Source organism: Myotis brandtii, unplaced genomic scaffold (assembly GCF_000412655.1).
Source record: "Myotis brandtii unplaced genomic scaffold, ASM41265v1 scaffold363, whole genome shotgun sequence".
Taxonomy (NCBI): domain Eukaryota; kingdom Metazoa; phylum Chordata; class Mammalia; order Chiroptera; family Vespertilionidae; genus Myotis; species Myotis brandtii.
The window spans coordinates 2,068,022-2,091,154 of record NW_005363938.1 but is presented as its reverse complement, the minus strand read 5'-3'; the positions used below and the strand labels follow the sequence as shown (position 1 = coordinate 2,091,154).

Here is a 23,133-nt window from a genome sequence, read left to right as displayed (position 1 = left end):
TTTCCACTCCATTTTGTTAAACTCAAAACTACTTGATAGAAACCAATGAAGCACTGCATTTTAAAAGGTGGGGATGGGGTGGGGGAGAGGGGAGGAAGCAGCTCAGACCTGACTTTTGAGAGGAGTCACCCAAGGCTAAAGAGAGGAGCGAGAGGGGCTGGGATGTCGAGACCAGAGGCCAAGAAGCCAAGCCAGATCCCCTGCCCGGCTGCCACTGCCTGCTCCCCAAAAGGCCCGGGACACCCAGCAGCCGAGCCGGCACAGGCTACACTGGTCTCCAGCTAACTAAAGAGGCCTCACTGCAAGAGGCCACACCCTGAAATTCCTAGAACAGGACTCTCCTCTCACCCCCACCACGTCCGTCCGTCCGTCCATCTGTCCATCAATCCACAGGGGTTACAAGTGCTAGATCTGGCCTTTGGGAACAGAGCAAGTGACCTACATGCCAGTGTCCTGACCGAGGCAGCGAACTCCCAAGCTGAGACCCCCTAAAGGCCAAGGTGCTGATGGAGCCAGCACCCTGCAGGTGGCCCACATTGAGCCCAACGATTCAGTTCTCAGCATGTTCTCCCAGGGAGGATGCAAGCACCCAGCCTGGCGAGCAAGATGAATAAACAGCCTGCACAACAGAACCTGCCAGGGTCTTCACAGGGCTTATCCAATGACAGACAACTTATCGGGTGATGTTTATCTTGCTGAATTCTCAGAAAGCCCTCTGCCTAGGAAACAAAGGCTCCAGCACAAAAAAGGGACTCAGGCAACTCTGAGGCCCCAGGGTCTCTCCCTCCAGGGTCTCCCCGTGATCCCCCTTCCCCAGGGCGGCCCCAGGATGGTTATAGAGCAGAATTCACCTCGTGTCACTGCCCTACCTGAAACCTCTTCCTTCTCCCGCACGTGCGGCTAGACCCTAACTCCCTCCCACGGCCCGGAGACCCTGCAAACACTTCTCCTGCTTCATCTCCTCCCGGTGGAGGAAGGGGTGAGCGCTGGTCCCAGAGTGGGTCTGGCTGTCCCCATGGCGAGAGGACTCGCACTTACTTTCTGGATTTGGCACATTCCTTCTTCCAGTTCTTGACCAAAACGGGCACAACTTGTTCCGACGTGTCCTCCTTATTCAGGGACCAGAGGTCAGCGCTCTCCAGGGGCTGTCGGTAGCCCCGGACCATCAACCTGGGCAGGAACACAAGGAGGAGGCGATGAGAGTCGAGGAGAAGTGGACAATGGCCCTCACTGCACACACCCGCCACCGCCACCTCACGGCAGCCCCCGCACCAAAGGCAGCTGAGCGACTGGGACAATCTGAATGTGGACGGCCATGTGGGTACATTGAATAATTATTGCTAAATTCTGTCAGGTCACCCAGGAAAAATGGCCTCATTGTTTAGAGATACATACAGAATATTTAGGAGGGAAATACCAGGATGGCTCCAATGTACTTAAAAAAATGTTAAGGCTAAGATGGCAAAGCATTAAGAACTGTTAAATCTGGGTGGTGAGTTTTAGTGAGGTTTACTGAACTAGTCTTTTTACATGTGTGAACACTTTCATAATAAAAAGTAAACCTAACAGTTTTAACTTGCTATTTTGAAAGAATTTCAAACTTTCAGAAAAATCACATGAATTGTACAAAGAATTCCTATCTGCCCTTCACATCATCCCCCAGTTTGCTATATCATTTCTGTCTCTACAAACACACTTGTGCGAACACGTTCTTTTCTGAACCGTCTCAAAGTAGGTTGCAGACTCTAAACACTTTACCCCTAAATATCATCCATCCCCCTAACAAAAAGGACATGTTCTTATATAACCAGAGAACAATCATCAAACTCAGAAATACCAGCATGGATGGCATAGCCCACAGTCCATATTTAAATTATACTAACTGTACCTTGCCCGGCAAGTGTGGTTCAGTGGTTGAGCATCGACCTAGGAACCAAGAGGTCAGCGGTTCGATTCCCAGTCAGGGCACATGCCTGGTTGCGGACTCAATCCCCAGTAAGGGGGCATGCAGGAGGCAGCTGATTGGTGATGTTTCTCTCTCATTGATGTTTCTCTCTCTCTCCCCTCCTCTCTCTCTCTAAAAATCAATAAAAACGTATTAAAATTTTAAAATTATACTAACTGTCCCAATGGTGTTCTTTAACAATAATTTGAAAAATAATTAGGTCTGAAAAATATTTAATTAAAAAAATTTTGTAAAAACTTTATAAAGACAAGGAACAATGCTGATCAGGGGGGAAAAAGGTTCAAAAAATCCCCGGGAAGATGCTGACAATGTGGGGGACGGGGAGGAATGTGCAAAAAAACAAACAAACAAAAAAAAAACCCAAACAAGCAGAAGAGAGCTTATCAGACTGTTGACTGTGGTTGCCTTCTGATGCTTTCTGTTGTTAATCTATGCATGTTTCTCTTACCCACATTTCCTATGTTGCATGTATATTATGTTCCTGATGGTGAAGGGTTTGAAACAATGGCAATAATAGTAATTACTCCTAATGTTAAAAATACCCAAACCCAAAGCTAAGACAAGAGCATGCAGCTTCTAACTGCCCCAGGCCAAGCCGTCCACAAGGGTTCAAGTGACTGTGGGGACAAGGTCAGTGTCTCTGAGACCCATGTCCGGGGCAGGCACACTCAGGGCACAGCTATGCCACACACTCCCCCACCCCCTCCGCCAACTCCTCTCTTATCCCCACCCTGGGCAGGAGGGCCAGGCCTTACCCCGTGATCCACCAGAAGGTGATCCTGGAAAGGAAGGACGCGCCAGATTCCGGGCAAGGATTCTAGAGGAGAGAAACACAGGGTGGGGAGGATGAATGATTCCATGTCTCATGTACGATAGCACTTGGAAGCCCACTCTTCCTCCCAGAGGACCAGCAGCCACTCTCACGCCACTAATTTGCACCCTGAAAGGATGCCCCTCCTGAGCCTTAAATAAACCCATGGCAGCTCTCCCAGTTTCACCCAGCAAATATTTCTGAGTGTCCACTAAGTGCAAAGATAGGACAGTGCCTTATCTTGTATCCCCACAGCAACCCAATGAGCGTGATGCTACTGCTGTCCCCACTTCACTCCATGCGTTCTTTCATTCGTTCATTCATTCAACAAGTATTTTCTGAGCATCTACTGTGTGCCTAGCACCAAGTACACAAATCTCAACAAACAGACATAAGCCCCCTGATACACCACGGTGGTAGTAGTAATGAGAATAACAACAACATCATCTGCTAGCATTCTCTACTAGCTATAGCTCTATTCTGAGCTCTTTACACAAATTATCTCAATCAATCATCATAACCTCCTAATGAAATAGATAAAAGCATCAACCTCATTTTATAATAGAAGAAACTGAGGAGCCCAGGGGTGAAATGACTGGCCCAGGGTCCCCAGTGGGAAGTGGCAGAAACAGGATGTGAGCTCCAGTCAGGCCCTAGAGCAGTGATGGCGAACCTTTTGAGCTCGGCGTGTCAGCATTTTGAAAAACCCTAACTTAACTCTGGTGCCGTGTCACATATAGAAATTTTTTGATATTTGCAACCATAGTAAAACAAAGACTTATATTTTTTATATTTATTTTATATATTCAAATGCCATTTAACAAAGAAAAATCAACCAAAAAAATGAGTTCGCGTGTCACCTCTGACACGCGTGTCATAGGTTCGCCACCACTGCCCTAGAGAGAGACATTAATAAATGATCCCGTGAACAAATACAAAACTGCAACTGCGATGGGGATCACAGCCTAAAGGTATGTCAGTGGGATCACTGGTATCCTCCTGGGCGCACAATAACTAAGAGAGCCGACAGGGGCTGGGGCCTGACCCCGTAAGGAGGTCAGGGAAAGGGCTCCTGAGGAAGATGTGCAAGGTGAGGTCTGAAGATCGAGTGCAGGACAATGAAGTAAAGGGGAGCGGCAAGGCAGTTCCGCAGTGAGAATAGTATGTGCAAAGGCCTGGTGGTATATGACCGCATAACCTCCTTCAGGGACTAAGAGAGGGGTGGGCAGTCTGCGCTGGAGGCCACGTACGGAATTTGGGTCTTCATCCGAAGGGCTATGGGAACATGGACAGATTCTCAGCAGGCTCTCAAAGAACCTCTATCCCAAAGGCACAGAGATGAGCTCCAGTTCAACAACACGCAGACAAGGGAAGGGACGGCAGCATGGAGCCTCTGGGATTACACACACAGGCCGGCTTTCACTGCTGAAACGTTCAGGTCTAAATTCTGAACTACCAGCTTTAGTGAAGGGGGTCACCGTGCAGCGATGAGCTCTTCGGCTGAGGATGGTGCTCAAGGTTCCAGCATTTTTCCAAGATGAGGCCTTGAGAGACCCCCTGGACCCAGCAGTTTTCCATCGGGGCTGGGCACACTTTTAGAAAACACCGTACCTGGGCCCCACCCCCCATAGATTCTGATTAAGCTGGTTTGGGGTGGGACCGGGGCATCCGAGTCTTTGTTTTTTGCTCCCACAGGCTCCTTGGCAAAGTGGCTGGGAAGGAAATGTACAGGATAAGCCTATAACACCTTGTAACACCCAACACCAAGGAAACTAAAGCTGAGTAGGATTGCTAAAAGGCCTCGGGAGCAATCAGGCGTGGCTCCCACTAGCCCACAAAGGGACAATCTGAGCTGCCAGAAGGACAGTAAACAGAATGAACTGAAACACATCCCATGTTTAAATACACAAGTTCATACTGACACTGAAAAACACACACACAAAACCACTTCTTGTTGTCACTGATAAAAGATGCTAGTGAACCAAGTTGTTCTGAACACAGAAAACGGGTAGGAAACAAGCATTTCCCCCGCCTTTGCTAACTAACCTACACCAGAGGGGGACCAAAGAGATGAGGGGAAGTGTCTTTGCATAGAAAGAGTCCAGCTCATAAGTGGCAGAATGATATGATGTAAGAAAGTGCACCAGGTTGCAACCACAATAGAATATGGAAATATTTGATGACATTAAAGATAATAGTCGTAGTGTTTAAAATCATATTCTTTTAGATACTATCATTGGGGCAAGTTGGGTAAAGGGTACACAGGAACTCTACAATTTTTGCAAGTTTTTGTGAGTCAAGTTACTTCAAAATAAAAAGTTATTAAACATTTAAAATCCCTGCCCTGCCCAGTGTGGCTCAGTTGGTTGAGTATCATCCCATGCACTGAAAGGTCACTGGTTCAATTCCCGCCAGTGCACATGCCCAGGTTGTAGGTTCAATCCCCAGTCAGGATGCATGTGGGAGGTGGCCGATCAATGTTTCTCTCTCACATCAATGTTTCTATCTCACATGGGTGTTTCTCACATTGATGTTTCTCTCTCTCTAAAAATTAATAAAAAATTTTTTAAATATATCCTTGGGTGAGGATTAAAAACAATTTTTTTAAATTCCTTATCTTTCAGAGATACATACTGAAATCTTTACACATGCGATGCAGGGTAGAGTCCAGGGCAGTTCATTTTACTATGCTATCCGCTTTTGTACACGTGAAAATTTCCATCAAGACAAACTTCCCCAGTGATTCAAACACACATCCTGGGCTGAGAACCACCAGACTCCACTCTGGGGCCACAAGGCCTGGGGAAGTTCCCAGCCCTGGCAGCCACAGATTCACCCAGCTGCCCAGGGTCCCAACCCAGACCAAGGGTGGGATCCTGGCACCAGTGTATTTTTAATGAAATCAGTCAGATGCAGCTGGCCAGGGACCTACATTCCAGACCAACCTGAAGCAGAGTAAGTTTACACTGTGGAGCCAAACAGACCTAGGTTCAAATCCCAGACCTGCCATTTTCTAGCTGAATGACCTAGGGCAAGTCCTTTCACCTCAAAGCCTCAGTTTTTGCATCTGGGAAATGGGAGCAGTTTGTCCTACTGCTCAGCCTACCTCACAGGACTACAAGGAGGAACAAATCAAATGAGGTTCATGGGACTCTGTTATAAGCTAAATTCTTCCAACCTAAGGCAGCAATATTATTCGTGGAGGAGGTGGTGGTATTTGCTCTGTAGGCTGTTTTTTTTTTTCCTGGAAGTGGGTGGATTAGGGAATCACCAAGGCACTTCAAGTGTGGCCCAATTCCTACCCATTGTGAAAAGTTAAGCAGTGCTGGCAGAGAAGGGGTGGGGCAGAGCTGATAATGACTCATTTATTTCTTGAGCAAATATTTAGGGAGGACCTGCCTATATGCCAGGAGGCAGCTAAGGGGAGGGGGCAGAGCTAGAAAAGAGAGAACACCACATAAAAAGTCCCAACTGAGGGGAAAATGGGCAGGAAGCAAACCAAGACCTAAGTAAATATGTAACTACTAGAGGCCCGGTGCACGACATTCATGGATCCCTCAGCCTCGCCTGCGCCCTTTCACAGTCCAGGAGCCCTCGGGGGACATCCTTAGCACTGCCATGGAGGTGGGAGAGGTTCCTGCCACCACGGCTGTGCTAGCCAGCCGTCAGCCCGGCTTCTGGCGTTTAGCATCTGGCCCCTGGTGATCAGTGTGCATCATAGCTAACAGGGGTTCCGCTGTTCAGTCGATTTGCATATTACCCTTTTATAATATAGGGTAAACAATGAGAGCTGAAACAAAGGAAAAAAACAGGATGTCAGAGAGAGAAGGGGTGGCAGAACAGGGTGGCTGATGTGTAAGGCAACACAGAGCTAGGTAGTTAGAGGGTACGAATCCAGCTCTGCCACTCAGTAGCCATGGGACCTTGGACACGGTACTTGGTGGTGCTGAGATTGAATGAGATAAAGCATGTTAAGTACTTAGAACAGTACCTGGCACAGAGTAAAACTCAAGAAATGGTATCAGTAGTATTAGTATAAGTAACAATAGTGAAAACAATAACATCACCTTCCATTTCCCGCAGGCCCGTCACACACGGAGCCCTGGACCAGATGCTTTATATCCGATCAGCGAACAAAGGCCCATGGGTGGCCGCTGGGAGATAAAGTTGTACTGGGGCACGGTGATTCATGTACAAATGTCCGTGGCTGCTACAAGGACAGAGTTTAGCAGTTTTGACAGAGACCATGTGGTCTGCAAAGCCTCGATAGTTACTATCTGGACATGTCGGCTGACCCCTGCTCACACCAGACCTGATAACACCGTAGGACACAATGATTATTAAAAGGGAAACGAGAGCTCAAATGACAGCCTTCTGCCTCCAAACCCAGTCTTCCTTCAGTCTTGGCATCAGCGTACAGGTGTTCAAGTTAAACCTTGCACAAAGAGGCCTGGCCAACGGGGCAGGTGGGGGCTGAAATGCATCCCGTGCCAGTTCGACAAGACTGTCAGGTCCCGTGCCAGGGAGGCGCTCCATCAGCTTAAAAGAAGCAGGGCCTGTCTCAAAGCCACCCACCCAGGGGAGATGAGTCATCCTTTTCTAATTTGCACAGACGCAAGGGTGTTAGGCATATACCCACAGGGCCCTCACAACGGCTGGCCTTCTTTCAAACTCAGGCAACTCCAGCTGTGGGTCAAACACGAAGCAGCCTGTGGCCTGAACAACCTCGCACAGATGAGACCGTAAGAATGACGGCCCAGAGGGAGAACACTAATCCTCCCTCCAGCTCCTAAAAATCCCAACTCCTGTGAGAAAATTCGCCCTGCAAATTCCATGAGGCCGGGTTATTACCACGAACATTCCAGTTTCTAATGTGTACACTCCGAGGGCTTTGTCAGATTCGTCTCCCCAGCCCTCCTCCCTCCAAGGGATCCAAACACAGACTTTCAGATTACCGCAAGTCACGGTGGTCTGACACAGGGTCCCCATCACCAGCACAGAGAAGCAAATCTGTATCGACTGGGAACCACTTTCTGGAAGTCCCTCTCTGAAAACAGACAACTGGAGTGCTTCAGTAGCCAAGAACTGATAATAATTTAAAAAGAAGAAGAAGAAGAAAAGGGCTCATGGATGAGGATGCAGACAGCAGACCATTCCACCGAAACCAAGCAGAATGTTCCGGTGTAATTCATTAAAAGCAGAGCTGCCAGCTTGGGGTTTCTGGCCTCTGAGACTGAAATGGACTGACTCCTGACCCAGGACGGAGGCTTGTGAACGGGTGCCCCATTCATTTAGAAACGAGAGTAATTCACACAAGCCCTGGCAAAGGCAGGAGGAGAGAGCCTGATGTATGCAAACAGAGCTGCGTTCTTTGGCATCAACATCTGGCTCTGGGTGATTTGGCCAGAAACCATGGGGATTAAACCAATTTGATACAAGAGCCCCAGGCACTGGTTCTTTGAGAATTACTCACATCCATTACCTCTCACACAGTGCAGTTTGGGGACCTTGCCCAGGTCCCCACACATCTTTTCTGGTTTAGAATCTGCCTTTAGTTTGCTTGTCTGCCGGTGACTCCCACTCTGCATTTCCTAAATGCCCAGGAGTAAGGGACGAGTAAGACAGGAGGATAGCTGAGAGAAGGAGTTTTTGAAATGTGGCCCCGTCACCAGCATCCACAGTGCCAGGGAGTTTGTTAGAAATGCAAATACTGCCCAGTCGGTGTGGCTCAGTGTTTGATTCCCAGTCAGAGCACATGCCCGGGTTGCAGGCTCGATCCCGGGTAGGGGGCGTGCAGGAGACAGTCAATTGATGATTCTCATCATTTTATCTCTCTTCCTCTCTAAAATCAATAAAAACATATTTAAAAAAATAAATTTGACTATTGGGGCCCCATCCAGATCTACTGACTCAGAAGTTCTGGGTGTGGGGCCCAGAGATCTGTGTTTTAACAAGCCCTCCAGGTGATGCCACGCCTGCTCAGGCGTTGGAACCCAGAGGGAGGGCTCCGGATCCAGCCTCGTGGCTGAGGCAAGACACTTCACCACTCTGGTCCTCCATGTCCCCAGCTGTGAAACAGGGGGAGCCCTAGCTGGCTTGGCTCAATGGATCGAGCGTCGGCCCACGGACTGAAGGGTCCGGGTTCAATTCCGGTCAAGGGCATATACCTCAGTTGTAGGCTCAAATCCCGGCCCTCGTCAGGGCACATGCGGGAGGCAACCAATTGCTGTGTCTCTTTCACATCGATGTTTCTCTGTCTCTCCTCTCCCTTCCACACTTTCTTAAAAAAAATACAAAACAATGGGAAAATATCCTAGGACGTGGATTAACAACAAACAAAAACAGGGGGAGATTCATAATTCCGCCTCATTGGGTTGCTTCCAGGATCAATAAACTAATAAATAAAGACAGCACACTGGGCTGCTATCGTTATTACTGGCTGGGACGATTTAACTGTCCAACCATAAAAGAGATGTGTTGCTATGTCTCGTAACACTGCTGATTTTTGTTGCCTCTCTTGCTTAGAGCTGTGCTAATCACCTCCCTGCTCAGGACCAGTTTCTTCTTCCGTAACACCCACCACATACACGACGCCCCTTCCCCATGACCTCAGCCGTCTCTTCCTGGATTTGATGCTCTAGGGCACGCAGGGTCACCGTCCAGTCAACCCTCCGCCCTCCCTGCCTGGGTTCCGACAGTGGCTTCCTAAGTCTTCAGTGGGAGGGATCCTCTGAACGCCCCCACCCAGTGTGTCACTCCCCCACTGAAAAATCTCCCAGCAGGTCAGGATTCCAAGGCCTTATGGTGACACACTATTCCACCCTGATCTTTAGTGCTCGGCTTCCTGGCCCGTCCTACCCGACCAAGCAGAACTCATGCAGTTCCCGCTCACTCCCACGTTCCAGCACGTTGCCGGTCCTTTGCACATGTGGGCTCCTCTACCGGGAGCGCTTTCCTGTGCAGCCTCCAGCCTTCAACGTCGCTGGCCTGGCAAGGCCTCTCCTTTCTCTGACTCAGGCATCCGCTCCCCTGGATGCTGGCTGGCCTCGGAGCCCCCGTCCATCCTGCAGCTGCTGGCTGGACCTCCACCTCTCCTCAAGAGCAGTAGTCAACGTTTGCTCATCTCTGGGGACTCAGAGCCAGCTCAGCCCCTGGCACAATGCTGAATTACTAAATGACCAGAAGTGTAACGGAGAAAGGGATTTAAAATGGTGTTTATGATGCGCTTATAAACAGTCTGAACTCAGCAGCTGCCTCTGGGATGTGAGTGGTAGAGACAAACCATGGAGGGGCAGGAGGGAACTTTCTGGAGTCCAGGTCGTGTTCTATACCTTAAGAGAGGCTTCAGTTATTCATTTATCAAGAACTCACTGACGGGTAATAAGACTCAGCAATGTCACTATATGTAAATTTTACTTTCAGGGGATAAAGCTATATACAGACAGTGAGCTCTAGCTAGTGACTTGCACGGTGAAGTGTCTGGGCGAAGAATACTAATGTATTTCAAAGGAAGTTTCAGATATCAAAAAAAAATTAATGGGTTGACTGGCTGGCTAGATAGCTATGTGATGAAACAAGTTTAGCAAAATGTGAACTGTGGATTCTAGTTGGTAGTCAGATGAGTTCTCCCCGTGCGAGTCTTTCAACTCCACTGTACGTGTGAAATGTTCATAGTAAAATGAGCTGAGAGGTTCTTAGCTGAGGTGCACCAGTGCATTCAACCGTGCCCCCGGGATCTTGCTAAATGAGGCTGAGTCAGCCGGGCTCAGGAGGCCTGAGACCTGCGTTTCCAATGAGCACGTGGGATGCCAATGCTGCTGGTCCGAGGATGCCACGCTGAGAAGTGAGGGTCTGTCACATGACCACATCTGACCACGATGTCCCCAACTGCAAATGGAAACCTGCTCCCCCAACCCTAAGCAGCAGCCTCAGAAAAGGAACCAGCAAGATAAAGGGAACAGAGGCCGGGGACAGGCAGGAACCTGGTCAGCCATGCTCAGCCGCCTGGAGGACAGGAGCAGCCCTGGCGGGAGACCAGGGCCAGAATAGACGTCTGAGTCATGCAAGGGGCTGGCTGGCGGGGTGACTCAGCAAGGACGACCAGGGAAGCCAAGTGCTGCCGGCTCCCACCCCGGCCTCGTCTGGCCCTGGCCACCTCAGGGCTTGGCTGACTGCCCTCTCTGAGGACAGGCGACAGGAACTGCTGCTAGAAGCACAGGAGAGAGGCAGGAGTTGGCCTCTCCCCACTTTCAGGCTCCGCTGGCACCAGCTCTGAGGGAGACAGGCACAGAAGGTACCTAACTGTGTCCCCCCTTCTCGCATCCGGGGCAAGGAGGAGGGTGAGGTGAGTATCAGGTGGAGCTTCAACCCCTTTTCAAGATGAGGACACTGAGGTCCTGCAAGGAGGGGCGATAGCCCCAAATAGAAAAGTTCCCAATCTAAAGTCACATGACCTGCTTCTCCACTTTCATCTCAATTGTTTCCATGGTCATTTGTCTCCCGTCTCCCCAAGAGACCAGAAGCTTCCTGAGGCATGCGGCAGATGCTCTTTCCCAAGATGGCCAGAGAGCACCTGCCATCCCACGTGGTCACACAGTGAGATCTGGCCACTCCCCCGTCTCGGGGTGGGTCTGTGTCCCCCCACCTTGCTGCCAGGCAGACTTCTGTGACTGCATCCATAAAGAGAGTAGGACAGAGGACTCCCGTCTCCCCAAGAGACCAGAAGCTTCCTGAGGCAGGCGGCAGATGCTCTTTCCCAAGATGGCCAGAGAGGCCCTGACATCCCATGTGGTCACACAGTGAGATCTGGCCACTCCCCCATCTAGGGGTGGGTCTGTGTCCCCCCACCTTGCTGCCAGGCAGACTTCTGTGATTGGACAGATGGGTGAAGGCCTGGGGAGAGGACGGGAGTGGGGAGCAGGGGTCAATGGGGGAAGGAGAGGGGGACATCTGTAATACTTTCAACGATAAAGATAAATTAAAAGAAAGAGAGAGGAGGGCAGGCGTGACACTGTGTGACTCTGGGACTGGATCATAAAAGGTGACGCAGCTTCTGCCTGGCTCCCTCTCTTGGAACACACACGGCTACCACGCTGTGAGGACCCTGGCCGCTTGGGAGGCCACATGGAGCAGCCACGCCCGGCCGGGGCTCCAGCCAGGAGCCGAGTTCACCACCAGACAAGTGAGAGAGGAAGTCAAACTCGAGCCCCTACAACCATCCAACTTGGAGAGTCCCCAAGTAAGACCCGCTAAGCCAAGCCCGGCCAACACCCACGACTGTGAGACACAATAAACTAAAGACAGGTTGGGTGTGATGGAATAACAGGTAACCAGCAGGGCATGAGCCACATCTATTTCACACACTGCTGTGGCCCCAGAACTAAGCACATATACAGCGCATGCCTAAAAAATGTCTGTGCAAGGGACGAAGGGACCCAGGTGGGATGACAGCCCAGGGTCTGCCCAACACAGGCCGCCTCGGCCATCAGATTTAGGGATAAGTTAGGTCGAACAGCCCACTTCTCTGAACTCTGATTCCTAACACAGATAAACAATGACTGGGGAGAAGAGTCGGGGTATCCCGGCACCCCACAGCCCAGCCTCCAGCTGCTAGAGCTGAACATGCAAGTGGGCCCAGGGTGGCAGGTCAGGCCCCAGGCCCAGTCCCCTGGGAACACAGAACACAATGGGAGGAGGACATCAGCTCTACGAGCCACCTCCCTCACACGCCCAGGAAAACCTGGACTCAGTCCCCTCGGAGGAACCCAAAGTCTGCAGCCACCTAGGGGGTGTTGCTCGTTTGGTGCGATTCTCAGCTCCACAGAGCAGCCTGACAATTAATAAATGTTTCCAGATGGGGACACTGCACTGCCATACATCCACACACACACATACAAACTCTGAGGACCAGCGGACACAATCGCCACAGACATCTGAGCCCTCCTTTGTGCCAGGCATGGGCCAGGATCCAATGGGTGCTACAGGCATGGTTGCTACCTTTGTGAACCTTGCACACATGCAAACACACATGTACAAGAACATACTAACACATGCATACACGCAAACACTCCAACATACATCTACATACAAAACATGAACATAAAAACACAAATATACACACATATATAAACATGGACACACACATACATACACATATGCGAACACATACATGCACACAAACACATTTGCATACACACACAATCTGTTAATTTCTCCAACTCAGTTCCTCCTTGAGCAGGGAAATCCAAGAATGGGGCCTGTCAGGACACAGGTTTCAGCCTCCTCCTCATGCTGCTGCCCCACAAGTCCCTTCATCGCTGACAAAGGCAGCCTCAGCCTTTTGCTGAGGTTTAGGCCCCACCCAACAGAACTACTAGTACAGCAGCTAAAAACTGCTCCTGCTGCAATTTCACCGGTTAACAGATGACTAGCTACGAACAAAGCATCAAATAAAAGCTCCAAAGGCTTCCTGTCCCTCTCAGAATAAAATCCACACAGCTCATCTGGCCTACCTCTCAAATGCCACCCTCAGCCCTTGCCTGCCTCTGCTGCTCCAGCCATGCTGGCCTCGCCTGTTGTTCCCTCAACATTCCACAGCAGCTCCTGTCCCAGGGCCTTTGCACTTGCCACCACTCTGCCTGGAAGGCTCTTTCTCCGAGTGTTTGCTAGGTTGGCTCTTTCGTTTCTTTAGGTCTCTGCTCCAGTGTGATTTCCTGGGGGAGACCTTCCGTGATCGCTCACCAAAAACTGCACATGGCCCCCAACCATCATCTCCATTTCCTTTCCCTGCTTTCTTCTACTTAGCATTTACCACCACCAGACAGACATGTGGGTCCTGGGTTACTGTTTGTCCCCATCCATGACAAGCTAAGCCTCACGTGGACAAGATCTCTGCTTTATTCACTGCTATAGCCCTGTGCCCAGATCAGAGCCTGGCACTCAGCAATGGCTGGAACGGTGGAAGGAAGAAAGGGAAGGAAAGGAGGAGGGAGAGAGGGGGGGACAAGAAAGACAAGGAGGAGGAGGAAAAGAGGGGAGGGAGAAAGAAGAGAGGCAAGGGTGACAAATTACTATGTTCCTGTATTCCCCCAGCAGGAAGAGTGGCCATCTCCACCTGCCCAAAGATTTCTTTCTGCACATATAGGATTTCCCTCAAACTGACAGGTCAGACCAAGGTTCTCAAACTCAAATCCCTCAGGGGCCAGGCACGTACCTAGATGAAAGAAGCAAGACTGTACAATGCAATAGGGAGTGGTGGGGACTGCGGTAAACTAAGGCAACCCCCCTCAGCTCTGGCCAACTGCTGCCATGTGCACTAATGGCCCTGACGCTACCTGAACTTCTCATTTTTTGTAGAAAGCTTGGACACGTAGAGAATTTATGTGAAACTTCCCTATTTTTAAATGTTTGCTCACATGTCCTAAAATCACTATGCCAACCAAATGAGGAAACCTACAGGCCTGCAAGCCACAGCAATTTACAACTAAGAACCAGATTCCCTCCTCAGGCTCTCCCACCCCAGCCCATGGCTCCGCTTTGCCCTGTCAAGTGGGAGGACAATATAACCCATCTCCAGGCATGTGGGGAAGATGGAATGAGATCCCAGGTGGGTGATCCTGGATCAGAACAAGTGTCCAATCAACATTAGCCACCTGTACAATGTTTCTCGAACACATTCGTGATCGCACTTACAGGGTCGTTGATGGTTTCTGAGAACAGGGGCGAGCGGTCTGAGAAACAGGACAGCACGAGCTGAATCAGCACGAGGGAGAAGTAAATGTAGAAAGTGACATCACGAAACACATCGACGTTGGCATCCTAAACGTGAGGGAAGGAGGAGGGAGAAAATCACTTTCTGGAAGTAGCTTGCCCACCCCACACCCCCTCCCCTGCACGTTAACACAAGGGAGGCCGTTCCATCAGAGTGTGGCCTGTACCACCCGGGGAGGGCGACCCCCGTGGTGGGAGGGGGCCCAGGCTCGGGAGTGAAGCAGACCCACATTCAGGTCCGATCTCTGCTCACACTGGCTCTGGGACTTTGTCAGCTTACCTAAACCTCTCTGTGCCTCCGTTTCCCCATCTATAAACAGACCTCCCAGGGCACACTCGGCAGTGTGTGGAGACATTTCTGTTTGTCACACTTGGGAGGTGCAGCTGGCACCCAGTGAGAGGAAGCCAGGGGTGCCCCTAACATCCGACAGTGTACGGGGCAGCCTCCCACAACAAAGACGTCTCTGGCCCACCTGTCAACTAGTGCTGAGGCTGAGAAACCCTGGCCGAGTAATTGTGAGAAGTCAGTAAGATTATTCATGGAAGGAACTTCGCCCTCCGCCTGGCACTTTGCCAACACAAAAACTCAATAAATGTCAGCTGCCATCACTGTTAAAGACAGGGTACTGTACACTGCAGGTGCTCAATAAATGCCCCGTTTCTTTCCCTTCCTTTGCCTGACGCCAGTTCCAGATTAGCTCAGAGATGGCAGGGAACAACAGGACAGAGTCTGAAAGTGCAGACTCTTCAGAATCCTAGGAGCGGCATATGGCAGCCAACGTGAGCCACTTCTCAGCCAGACTAGCGGCTGATGACACCAAGGTAACCTGGGGACAATCGGGGGCCCCCTGAGGGTGCAGCCACTCTGTAAACACCGCTCCCTGCTCGGCTCCCTTCCAGACTGAAGACATCTGTTCGCTGCTAACACAGGCTCACAGGGTGGTGTGCATCAGCCAAGGCTCCTGCCCCTGGAGGACCCACATGGGCTACTCGGAGCTACACAGACAAGTTGGGTCGTGAGGAAAGAAGGTTCTAGAACCAAGGCTGGAGGAGGTATTGAAATCCCTAGGGAAGAAGCTGGGCCCATTGGAGCCCATCTCCTGGTTCCCATGGCCACCCATGCTTTCCACACCATCCAAAAGGAACAGGCATCTCTCCCAAGGGCCATCCAGGAAGATGCAGTGAGGCCACACTTACCTCTTTTAAGGCAGTCATGATTTTGGATCTCAAGATGACAAGGGCACATAGTAGGGCTATAAGCCAGAATGTGAGCATGATCCCTGAGGACTGGATTCCCTTCCTTCTCTCGAGCTGAATTAAAAAGGTAGCAAGCAGCTAGCGGAGAGAAGCACACAACAGAAGTCGTCAGGAGAAGGCCAGGGCCCCAAAGCCCCTGTGGTCCCCAAGGTCCCCCACAGTCCAGGGGCCTGGCAGACGCTAGGCCTCAAGTGAGGCTGCCCTTAGCCTAGTGGTACAACAACAGCCTGGGGGAGGACTTGGCTTCAGAACCAGCTCTGCTCTGACCCTGCTGGGTGACCCTGAGCAAGTTACCAAACCTCTCTGAGCCTCCACGGCCTCATCTGCAAAGCAGAGTTGATAACAGCACCTGCCTCGATGGCTGTGGAATTTAATGAGGTCATGTTTAGATCTGGACTAGGAGGCGGAAGTTCACTATAGAACAGAAAAGGGCACCTTTTTTTAAGAGACCAGATAGTAAATATTTTGGGCTCACAAAGCCATAGTTTCTGTCAGAACTACTCAACATTGCTATTGCAGTGCGACACCAGCCCTAGATGATACATGAATGAATGGGCATGGCTGCATGCCAATAACAGCAAGCAGCGGGCCCACCCGATTTAGAACCGGAAAGACCTGTGTTCGACTCCTGCTTTAGGTGACAGGGATGACTGTTCTTTATGGAGCACATGCTACCTTTGCCTCATAGGAAGCATTCACACGCACTAACTCGCTGCCCCCCGGCCTCCCCGAGAGCCGGAGCCTCAGTTTGCATTCGAGGAAACGAGGTTACTTCATCCGTCCACAGTCATACATCTCATGTTCAGGGATTTTCATTAGAACCATGGTGATGGGAACTGGGATTTTTACTTCATTCCTGATACCTGGCGCTACTGCTTCCATTTTACATGTGACTTAATGATTGGGGAGAAAAACTAAATAAAATTGCTTTTCCTTGAAAAAAGGAAACTCACGGCTCTCTCCCAGAAGGCAGAGTCACCCCCTTGAGGCAGATCCCCAAGACCAGTCACGGTCACCCACCCTAAGGAGCTGTAGGTCACCCAGGCACCTCCCCTCCTAACCCAGCTGCTGGAACCAGAAACGGGTCTGTCCGCCTGTCCTCCTCAGTGCCCCCATCTCCTTCACTCCCCACATCTAATCCATCAAAACACACACTGGCCCTGCCACTAAGGCCAGTCCTCAGTTTACCCACTGCTCACTCTGATCCTAGCCTCCATCCCCTCTTGCCAGGTGATCCCAGTGCTCTCATCCCCATTGCTCTCCCAGCTTCCTGCCCAACAATCCATTCTCCAGTTGGAGGCAACAGTCAGCTTTTAAATATGCAAAGCCAGGCCCTACCCAGTTTGGCTCAGTGGATAGAGTGTGGGCCTGCGGATGGAAGGGTCCAGGTTCAATTCTGGTCAAGGCACATGCCTTGGTTGCAAGCTCGATCGCCAGTGTGGGGCATGCAGGAGGCAGCCGATCAATACTTCTCTCTCATCATTGATGTTTCTATCTCTCTCTCTCCCTCTCTCTTCCTCTCTGAAATCAATAAAAATATATTTTAAAAAATAATAATAAATAAATATGCAAAGCCAGGCATATCACATCCTTGCTGAAAACCTCTATCTTTCAGACCTGAGGTTTAACCTGGGTTCCAAGGACAGGCTGTGGATAGAACCTGGGAGTCCATGAACTTGGATGGGGAACAATTACAGCTTTGTCTTCCCACATCAGCATCACCAGTAATAAGTGGAGGCAATAAACCACAACAGCAGTACCCGGGACTGTCACAAATAGACATCATATCTGAAAATATACAGCTGAAGAGGTCCCCACTATTGCTATTTGGAAGTAAAGGAGCATCACCCCTGCTGCTAGATCTTGGTGTGAAATACATTAATAAAGAAACATATTTTGTTTACATTATTTTAAATCTTTTGATAACTGCATTTAAATACAATTGGTTTCCCAGTCCAAATCCCTTACAACTGACGAATGGATAAAAAATGGGTGGTGCCTGGCTGGTGTGGCTCTGTGGTTGAGCATCGACCTATGAACCTAGTGGTCACAGTTCGATTCCCGGTCAGGGCACATACCGGGGTTGCAGGCTCGATCCCCAGTAGGGGGTGTGCAGGAGGCAGCCGATAGATGATTCTCTCTCATCATTGATGTTTCTTTCTCTCCCTCTCCCTTCCTCTCTGAAATCAATAAAAAAATATATTTTTAAAAAACGGAGGGGGGTAAGGGGGACGGTGAAACCATACAATCCAATACACTCAGCAATTAAAAAAAAACAAAACAAAACACCTTTGGCTACACTCAACACGGCTGAACCGCTGTTGCTATGACTTCAGTCTCACACTGCTCCAGCCTGCATGGTTCCACTCACGGGACATTCCAGAAGAGGCAAAGCGCCAGGGACAGATACCATGTGAGTGGTTCCTGGGAAAGGGGCGAGGCCGAGGCAGAGGCAGAGGAGCAGCACGAGAGCATTTGGGGTGATGGGCTGCTGTCTATACTGTGGAAGTGGCAGTGACAAGACAGTGTATGTTTATCAATGAACCCCAACTAAAAATATAAATGTACAGCACAGAAGCTTCACATATACACACATGGGTGTGATTGGCTTCCATTGTAATCCTCTGTTTTTAAGAACATTATTCTGAGAAGGAGAGTAGGTTGGCAAAGGAGAAAGGGGTCCGTGGCACAAAAAGTTTAGAACCCAGTGTTGGGAGTGAAAAACAAAACCCACTTATCCTGAAGCTCAGGGTCCCACAGGCTCAGGCCTCTGCCATCCCAGCTCCCCTCCTCTCCTCCTCAACCTCTCCACCCCAGCCACACAGGCCAACTCTCCATTTCTCCCTCCGACCCCAGGACTTCTGCATGTGCTATTCTCGCCAATGGTGTTCATCTGCCCATGGCCCCTTCAACTTTCTAACATCCTGCTCATCCTTCAGGCCTCAGCTCTGTCATCCCTTCCTTCCTATCCTCCAAACCAAACCAGTTCACCTAACTTTACTCTCACAGCAATCTGCACACAGGTAAATATTTTGTGCCTTTTTGGGGAATCATTTGTTGAATGTCCATTTACTCAGCTGGACTGTACATTCCATGACAACAGGATCTGTGTCGGTTTTATCTTCAACTCCTGGCCCATATTAGGAATGAAAAATATTTGCTGACTGCCTCGCATCCCATACTCCGAGTGCCTATATATTCCAGTCCCCGGGCATGTCGGGAGAATGTTCCTGCAACAGGAAGAGCAGGGCTGGTCCTTCCCTCCTGGAGCCCTGAGGAGAGAGACTGAGCATTTCAAAGGCCAGTTCACCTCTTGGCCAGCCCAGCTCAGAGCCCTGGGGGGTACAAAGCCCGGTGACCCTCACCCTGTCATACTGTGTGCCCGGTATCACAGACAAAGGTCTGAATGAAGAATCAGAAGACCAGGAGCAGGGAAAGTTAAGGGAATATGAGTTATCACAGCCCAAACTAGTCCACCTTGACTCTCCTTTGCCAAAATGTAGAGGTCAAGACCTCCAGGCCAGCAAAACCAAGCCCTTCATTTCCCCATTCCCTCAATACGTTTGTAGAGTGCTTATTGCATGTCAGGCACAGTGCCAGGCTCTGGGGGCACAAAGGAGAGCAAAGCCCCGCACAGGTGCCAGGTATTAGCAAAGAGTCCCACCAACACACCAGACCAGATAGCCTGCGTGTGAAGCCGGCTCTGCTGCTTACTGGCTGTGACCTTGGGCCAGTTCTATCTCTTATCTGTGTCTCAACTTGCTTATCTACAAAATGGGATTAATGAGCCAACATACTTAAATGAATTATTATGCAAAGGGACTATGGTAGTGCCTGGTACAGAGCACACACTGTTAACCTGTGCTATAAAGATTCCTGGTCCTTCACAACTTGGCTCCGACTTGCCTTCCTTGACCCCCTTCTGTTGCATTCACTGTCTACCACAGGGGTGGGGAACCTTTTTTCTGCCAAGAGCCATGTGGATATTTATAACATCATTTGCTTAATATTATTCGCTTAATATAAATGTATGTTGCTATGAGAACAGCTCCTAGATTCATTGAATTTTGAGTCCCGTCTGCAGTTGCCTTGGCAGGGCCAGACCGAATGATTTCATGGGTCTTACGTGGCCCCGGGCCAGACATTCCCCACCCCTGGTCTACCCCCAGAGCCCACACTCGACCTTCTTGCTTCAAGAAAGGCTCATCGTCCTCCTCCTTATGCTCCCTTTTGGCCTTGACCCTCCCTTGGACATACTGTTCTCTCTGCTCAAAACACCCTGCCCCAAACTTGCTCCCTCCTCCCTCTACAACACTCAGGGCCATGCTTGCCGAGGACGTTCCAGCTCCTCAGAGGACCCAAGGGACATGGCACCTTGTAGGAACGGCCTTCACTCAGAGCATGTCACTGTGGAATGCAAGGACTAAAAGCATGACCTCTGAGTGACCACCCCTTGCTAGACCATGTGTTAGCTGTGTGACCTTCAGCAGGGCACATAACCTCTCTGGGCCTTAACCTCCTCACCTTAAAATGGGGACAAAGCAGGGCCTATCTCACAGGGTGGTTCTGAGAATTAGATATAATTCTCAGTGATAAAGCAGTTCCCCTGTTTGCATTTCCCACTAAATGAGGGACCCACATGGGGCAGGGTGGTCTCTCGTTCAGCTTGGCATCCACTCCTTGTGCAGAGCCTAAAAGCTCGAGACCCTTAGGTCCCAGGCAACTACTGTAAGTGATGAGCTGGCCAGTGCAAGAAGAGAGAACAGCAGGTGCAGCGCAGGACGGCACCTGCACTCAGCCTCGGGCACAGGGAGGGCAAATGGCAGTGGGGACTGTGACAACCGGACCAGCTTGGCCCATTGAAAGGCTGCAGTCACCTCTCTACTCCAGCCGACTGCTGCCCCAGAAGACTGCTAGTCTAGTGCTGCCGGACCTTTGAGTTTTTTGAGAGAAGCCAGATTTGTGGATTTTTACTGTGAGATCTTCTCATTTTTAAATGCCGGCCACTGCTTTTGATCTCCATACTGCCTGGCAGGCAGCCACCTCCTACTTACCATGGTGATGCCCAAGAGGGTTGGGCTGACCAGAAACACTGGGGCTGGGAAGTTGCCCCAATTTCTTTCCCAGAAAGAGTAGAAGAGGTCTGCCCAGCAGACAATCCACAGCAAAAACCCCAAGGCCTGGAAGAGAAGAAAACATGTCTTACGACGGACAGCACTGGAACTTCCCAGCTCAGCCTCCAGGGGACCAGCCAACTCCTACACTATCAGCTATGGTCCTTGAACACAGCACACATCCTCTGGGACACATGCAAGTGCCAAGTAGGGTGAGCCACCGTCTGAGCCCTCCATGCTGCTCTGTGACCAGTATACTATCCCCTCCTGCGCCCCTGGCATGACTTAATCTGTCTGGTCACTATTCGCCCCAGCACTTGAAAACAAGATCTCAGTCTAAATATTATCTGTATTAGCAATGCTAGCAGCTTGCATACAGCCTCTCTCACAATAACCATTCATCCAACCAAAATGTATTGGGGGCTTGCAATGGGCCACATACTTTTCAAGGTGCCAAGGATCCAAAAGTGAACAAAAAAGACACAAGTGCCTGCCTTCATGGAGCTAAGATTCTAATGGAATGGAAACAGGTAAGAAACAAACTGAAAAATACATATTATAAAGCCAGAAAGTAATAAGTGATCTGAGGAAAAACAAAACAGGTGAGGGAAGACCTCTCTGATCAGGTGACATCTGAGTGAAGAGCCAAAAATGAACAACTAAGGGAATGAACAAGTCAGGCGGAGAGAACAGCAAGTGCCTGGTTCGGGAACATGATCAGTGGGTTATGGCTACGGTGGAAGGAGCAACGGGCTTCGTAGGAGATGGCTGAAGAGGAGCGGTGAGGACTTCTGGATCTTATTCTCTGTGGGGAGGCGTTACCACAAGGTTTTTGAACAAGGCAAGGACAAGATCTGACTCACATTTTAAAGGCAAATAGGAGAAGTACAAAGTGCTCCCAGAGGAAGAGGAAGGCATTAGATCTAGCTCAGGTTAGGGAAACAGACTGCATTTTGAGATAGGTTTGGATTGCAGTGTGAATGAGACAGGTTTAAATGGCGATATAAGCAAAGGGACAGACAGCGTCAGTAAAATCATTGAAGTTTTCCTGTTTACCAAGGGTTTATGGAAATGAGTCTTGGGTAATGTAGCTTTGAAATATTTCTGAGAAGTATAATTATAAAATTTAAATGACCTCTTGAAACTTTTATTGCATCCCTGATGATATTCAGGCAACGGCAAAGCCACACTAAGTTGCAGGCGCCAGCCTTTCTGACTCCTCGGTAATTTGCCCTACATACTAGCCCTTCCACTTCTGAGGTTCAAATTAGTGCCTCAGAAATTATTTGTCATGTTTCATTTTTTTAGCATAGACTGGGAACACTTGAAAACAAGTGCTCAGATGCCAGGGGTTTTCTCTAGTGTCAATAAGTGTTTAGTAGAAACTAACTCCATAATGAATGGAATTCATTCCACATATACTTTGTTCAAGTATACTTAATAAGTAGCATATTTTACAAATGTGTCTTTTAAATGTCAGTATTTGGGTGAAGTTTTTCTTTGTTTTGATATATTCCTTTGCTACGTCAACCATGGTGTCAGAATTTACCTTTGGAACAGTTGATTTCAGAAACTGTAAAATGAACTAATAATCTTGTGTATCAAATTCAGAGCCCTGGCCTGGGTGGCTCAGTTGGTTGAGCACCGTCCCATACACTGAAAGGTAGCCAGTTCGATCCCCGGTCAGGATGTGTGCGGGAGGCAGCCGATCGATGTTTCTCTTTCTCCCCCTCTCCCTCTTTCTCTAAGTAATCAATAAAAAAAAAAAATTCAGACATGTGAGAATGTGTTCGTAAAGCATGGGCCTTGCAAAAAAACACGCACACAAAAAAACTAATGAGATCCATCTAAGTCAACAGGAAAAAGTGGAATGAGGAGCCGGATAGATACATGCTCTAAGTCTCTTCCCCTCAGAAGGCTTATTCTTGCAAGTGGAAAAATAGTAACTGTGCACTGGAGAAACCAGATGACACTTTGACTAAATGAACAAAATTAACTCCATCACTGAGCTGTTTACCATGCAGACCTAGATATAACAGATTGAGGACACGACATCCCTCTAGTACAGTGGTTCTCAACCTTGGCTGCACATTAGAATCACCTGGGAATCTCTTTAAAATCCTGATTTCTGGGCCTCATCCTCCAGAAATTCTGTTTCTTTGTTATGGGGTGGGGCCACAACATTAGTAACAAAGAAACAGAATTTCCGGAGGATG

General features: G+C 49.5%; 1 protein-coding gene across 1 annotated transcript in view; it reads right to left on the bottom strand.

Moving 5' to 3' along the window:
- ABCC1 (ATP-binding cassette, sub-family C (CFTR/MRP), member 1) overlaps positions 1-23,133 on the bottom strand; it is a 106,681-nt gene that overhangs the window by 78,770 nt on the left and 4,778 nt on the right. The window contains exons 3-7 of the mRNA XM_005872052.2: positions 20,858-20,983; positions 15,744-15,881; positions 14,469-14,594; positions 2,722-2,783; positions 1,039-1,170 (exon numbers count right to left, since the gene is read on the bottom strand). Coding sequence (XP_005872114.1) covers positions 1,039-1,170; positions 2,722-2,783; positions 14,469-14,594; positions 15,744-15,881; positions 20,858-20,983 — 584 coding nt within the window. The remainder of the gene's footprint in view (positions 1-1,038; positions 1,171-2,721; positions 2,784-14,468; positions 14,595-15,743; positions 15,882-20,857; positions 20,984-23,133) is intronic.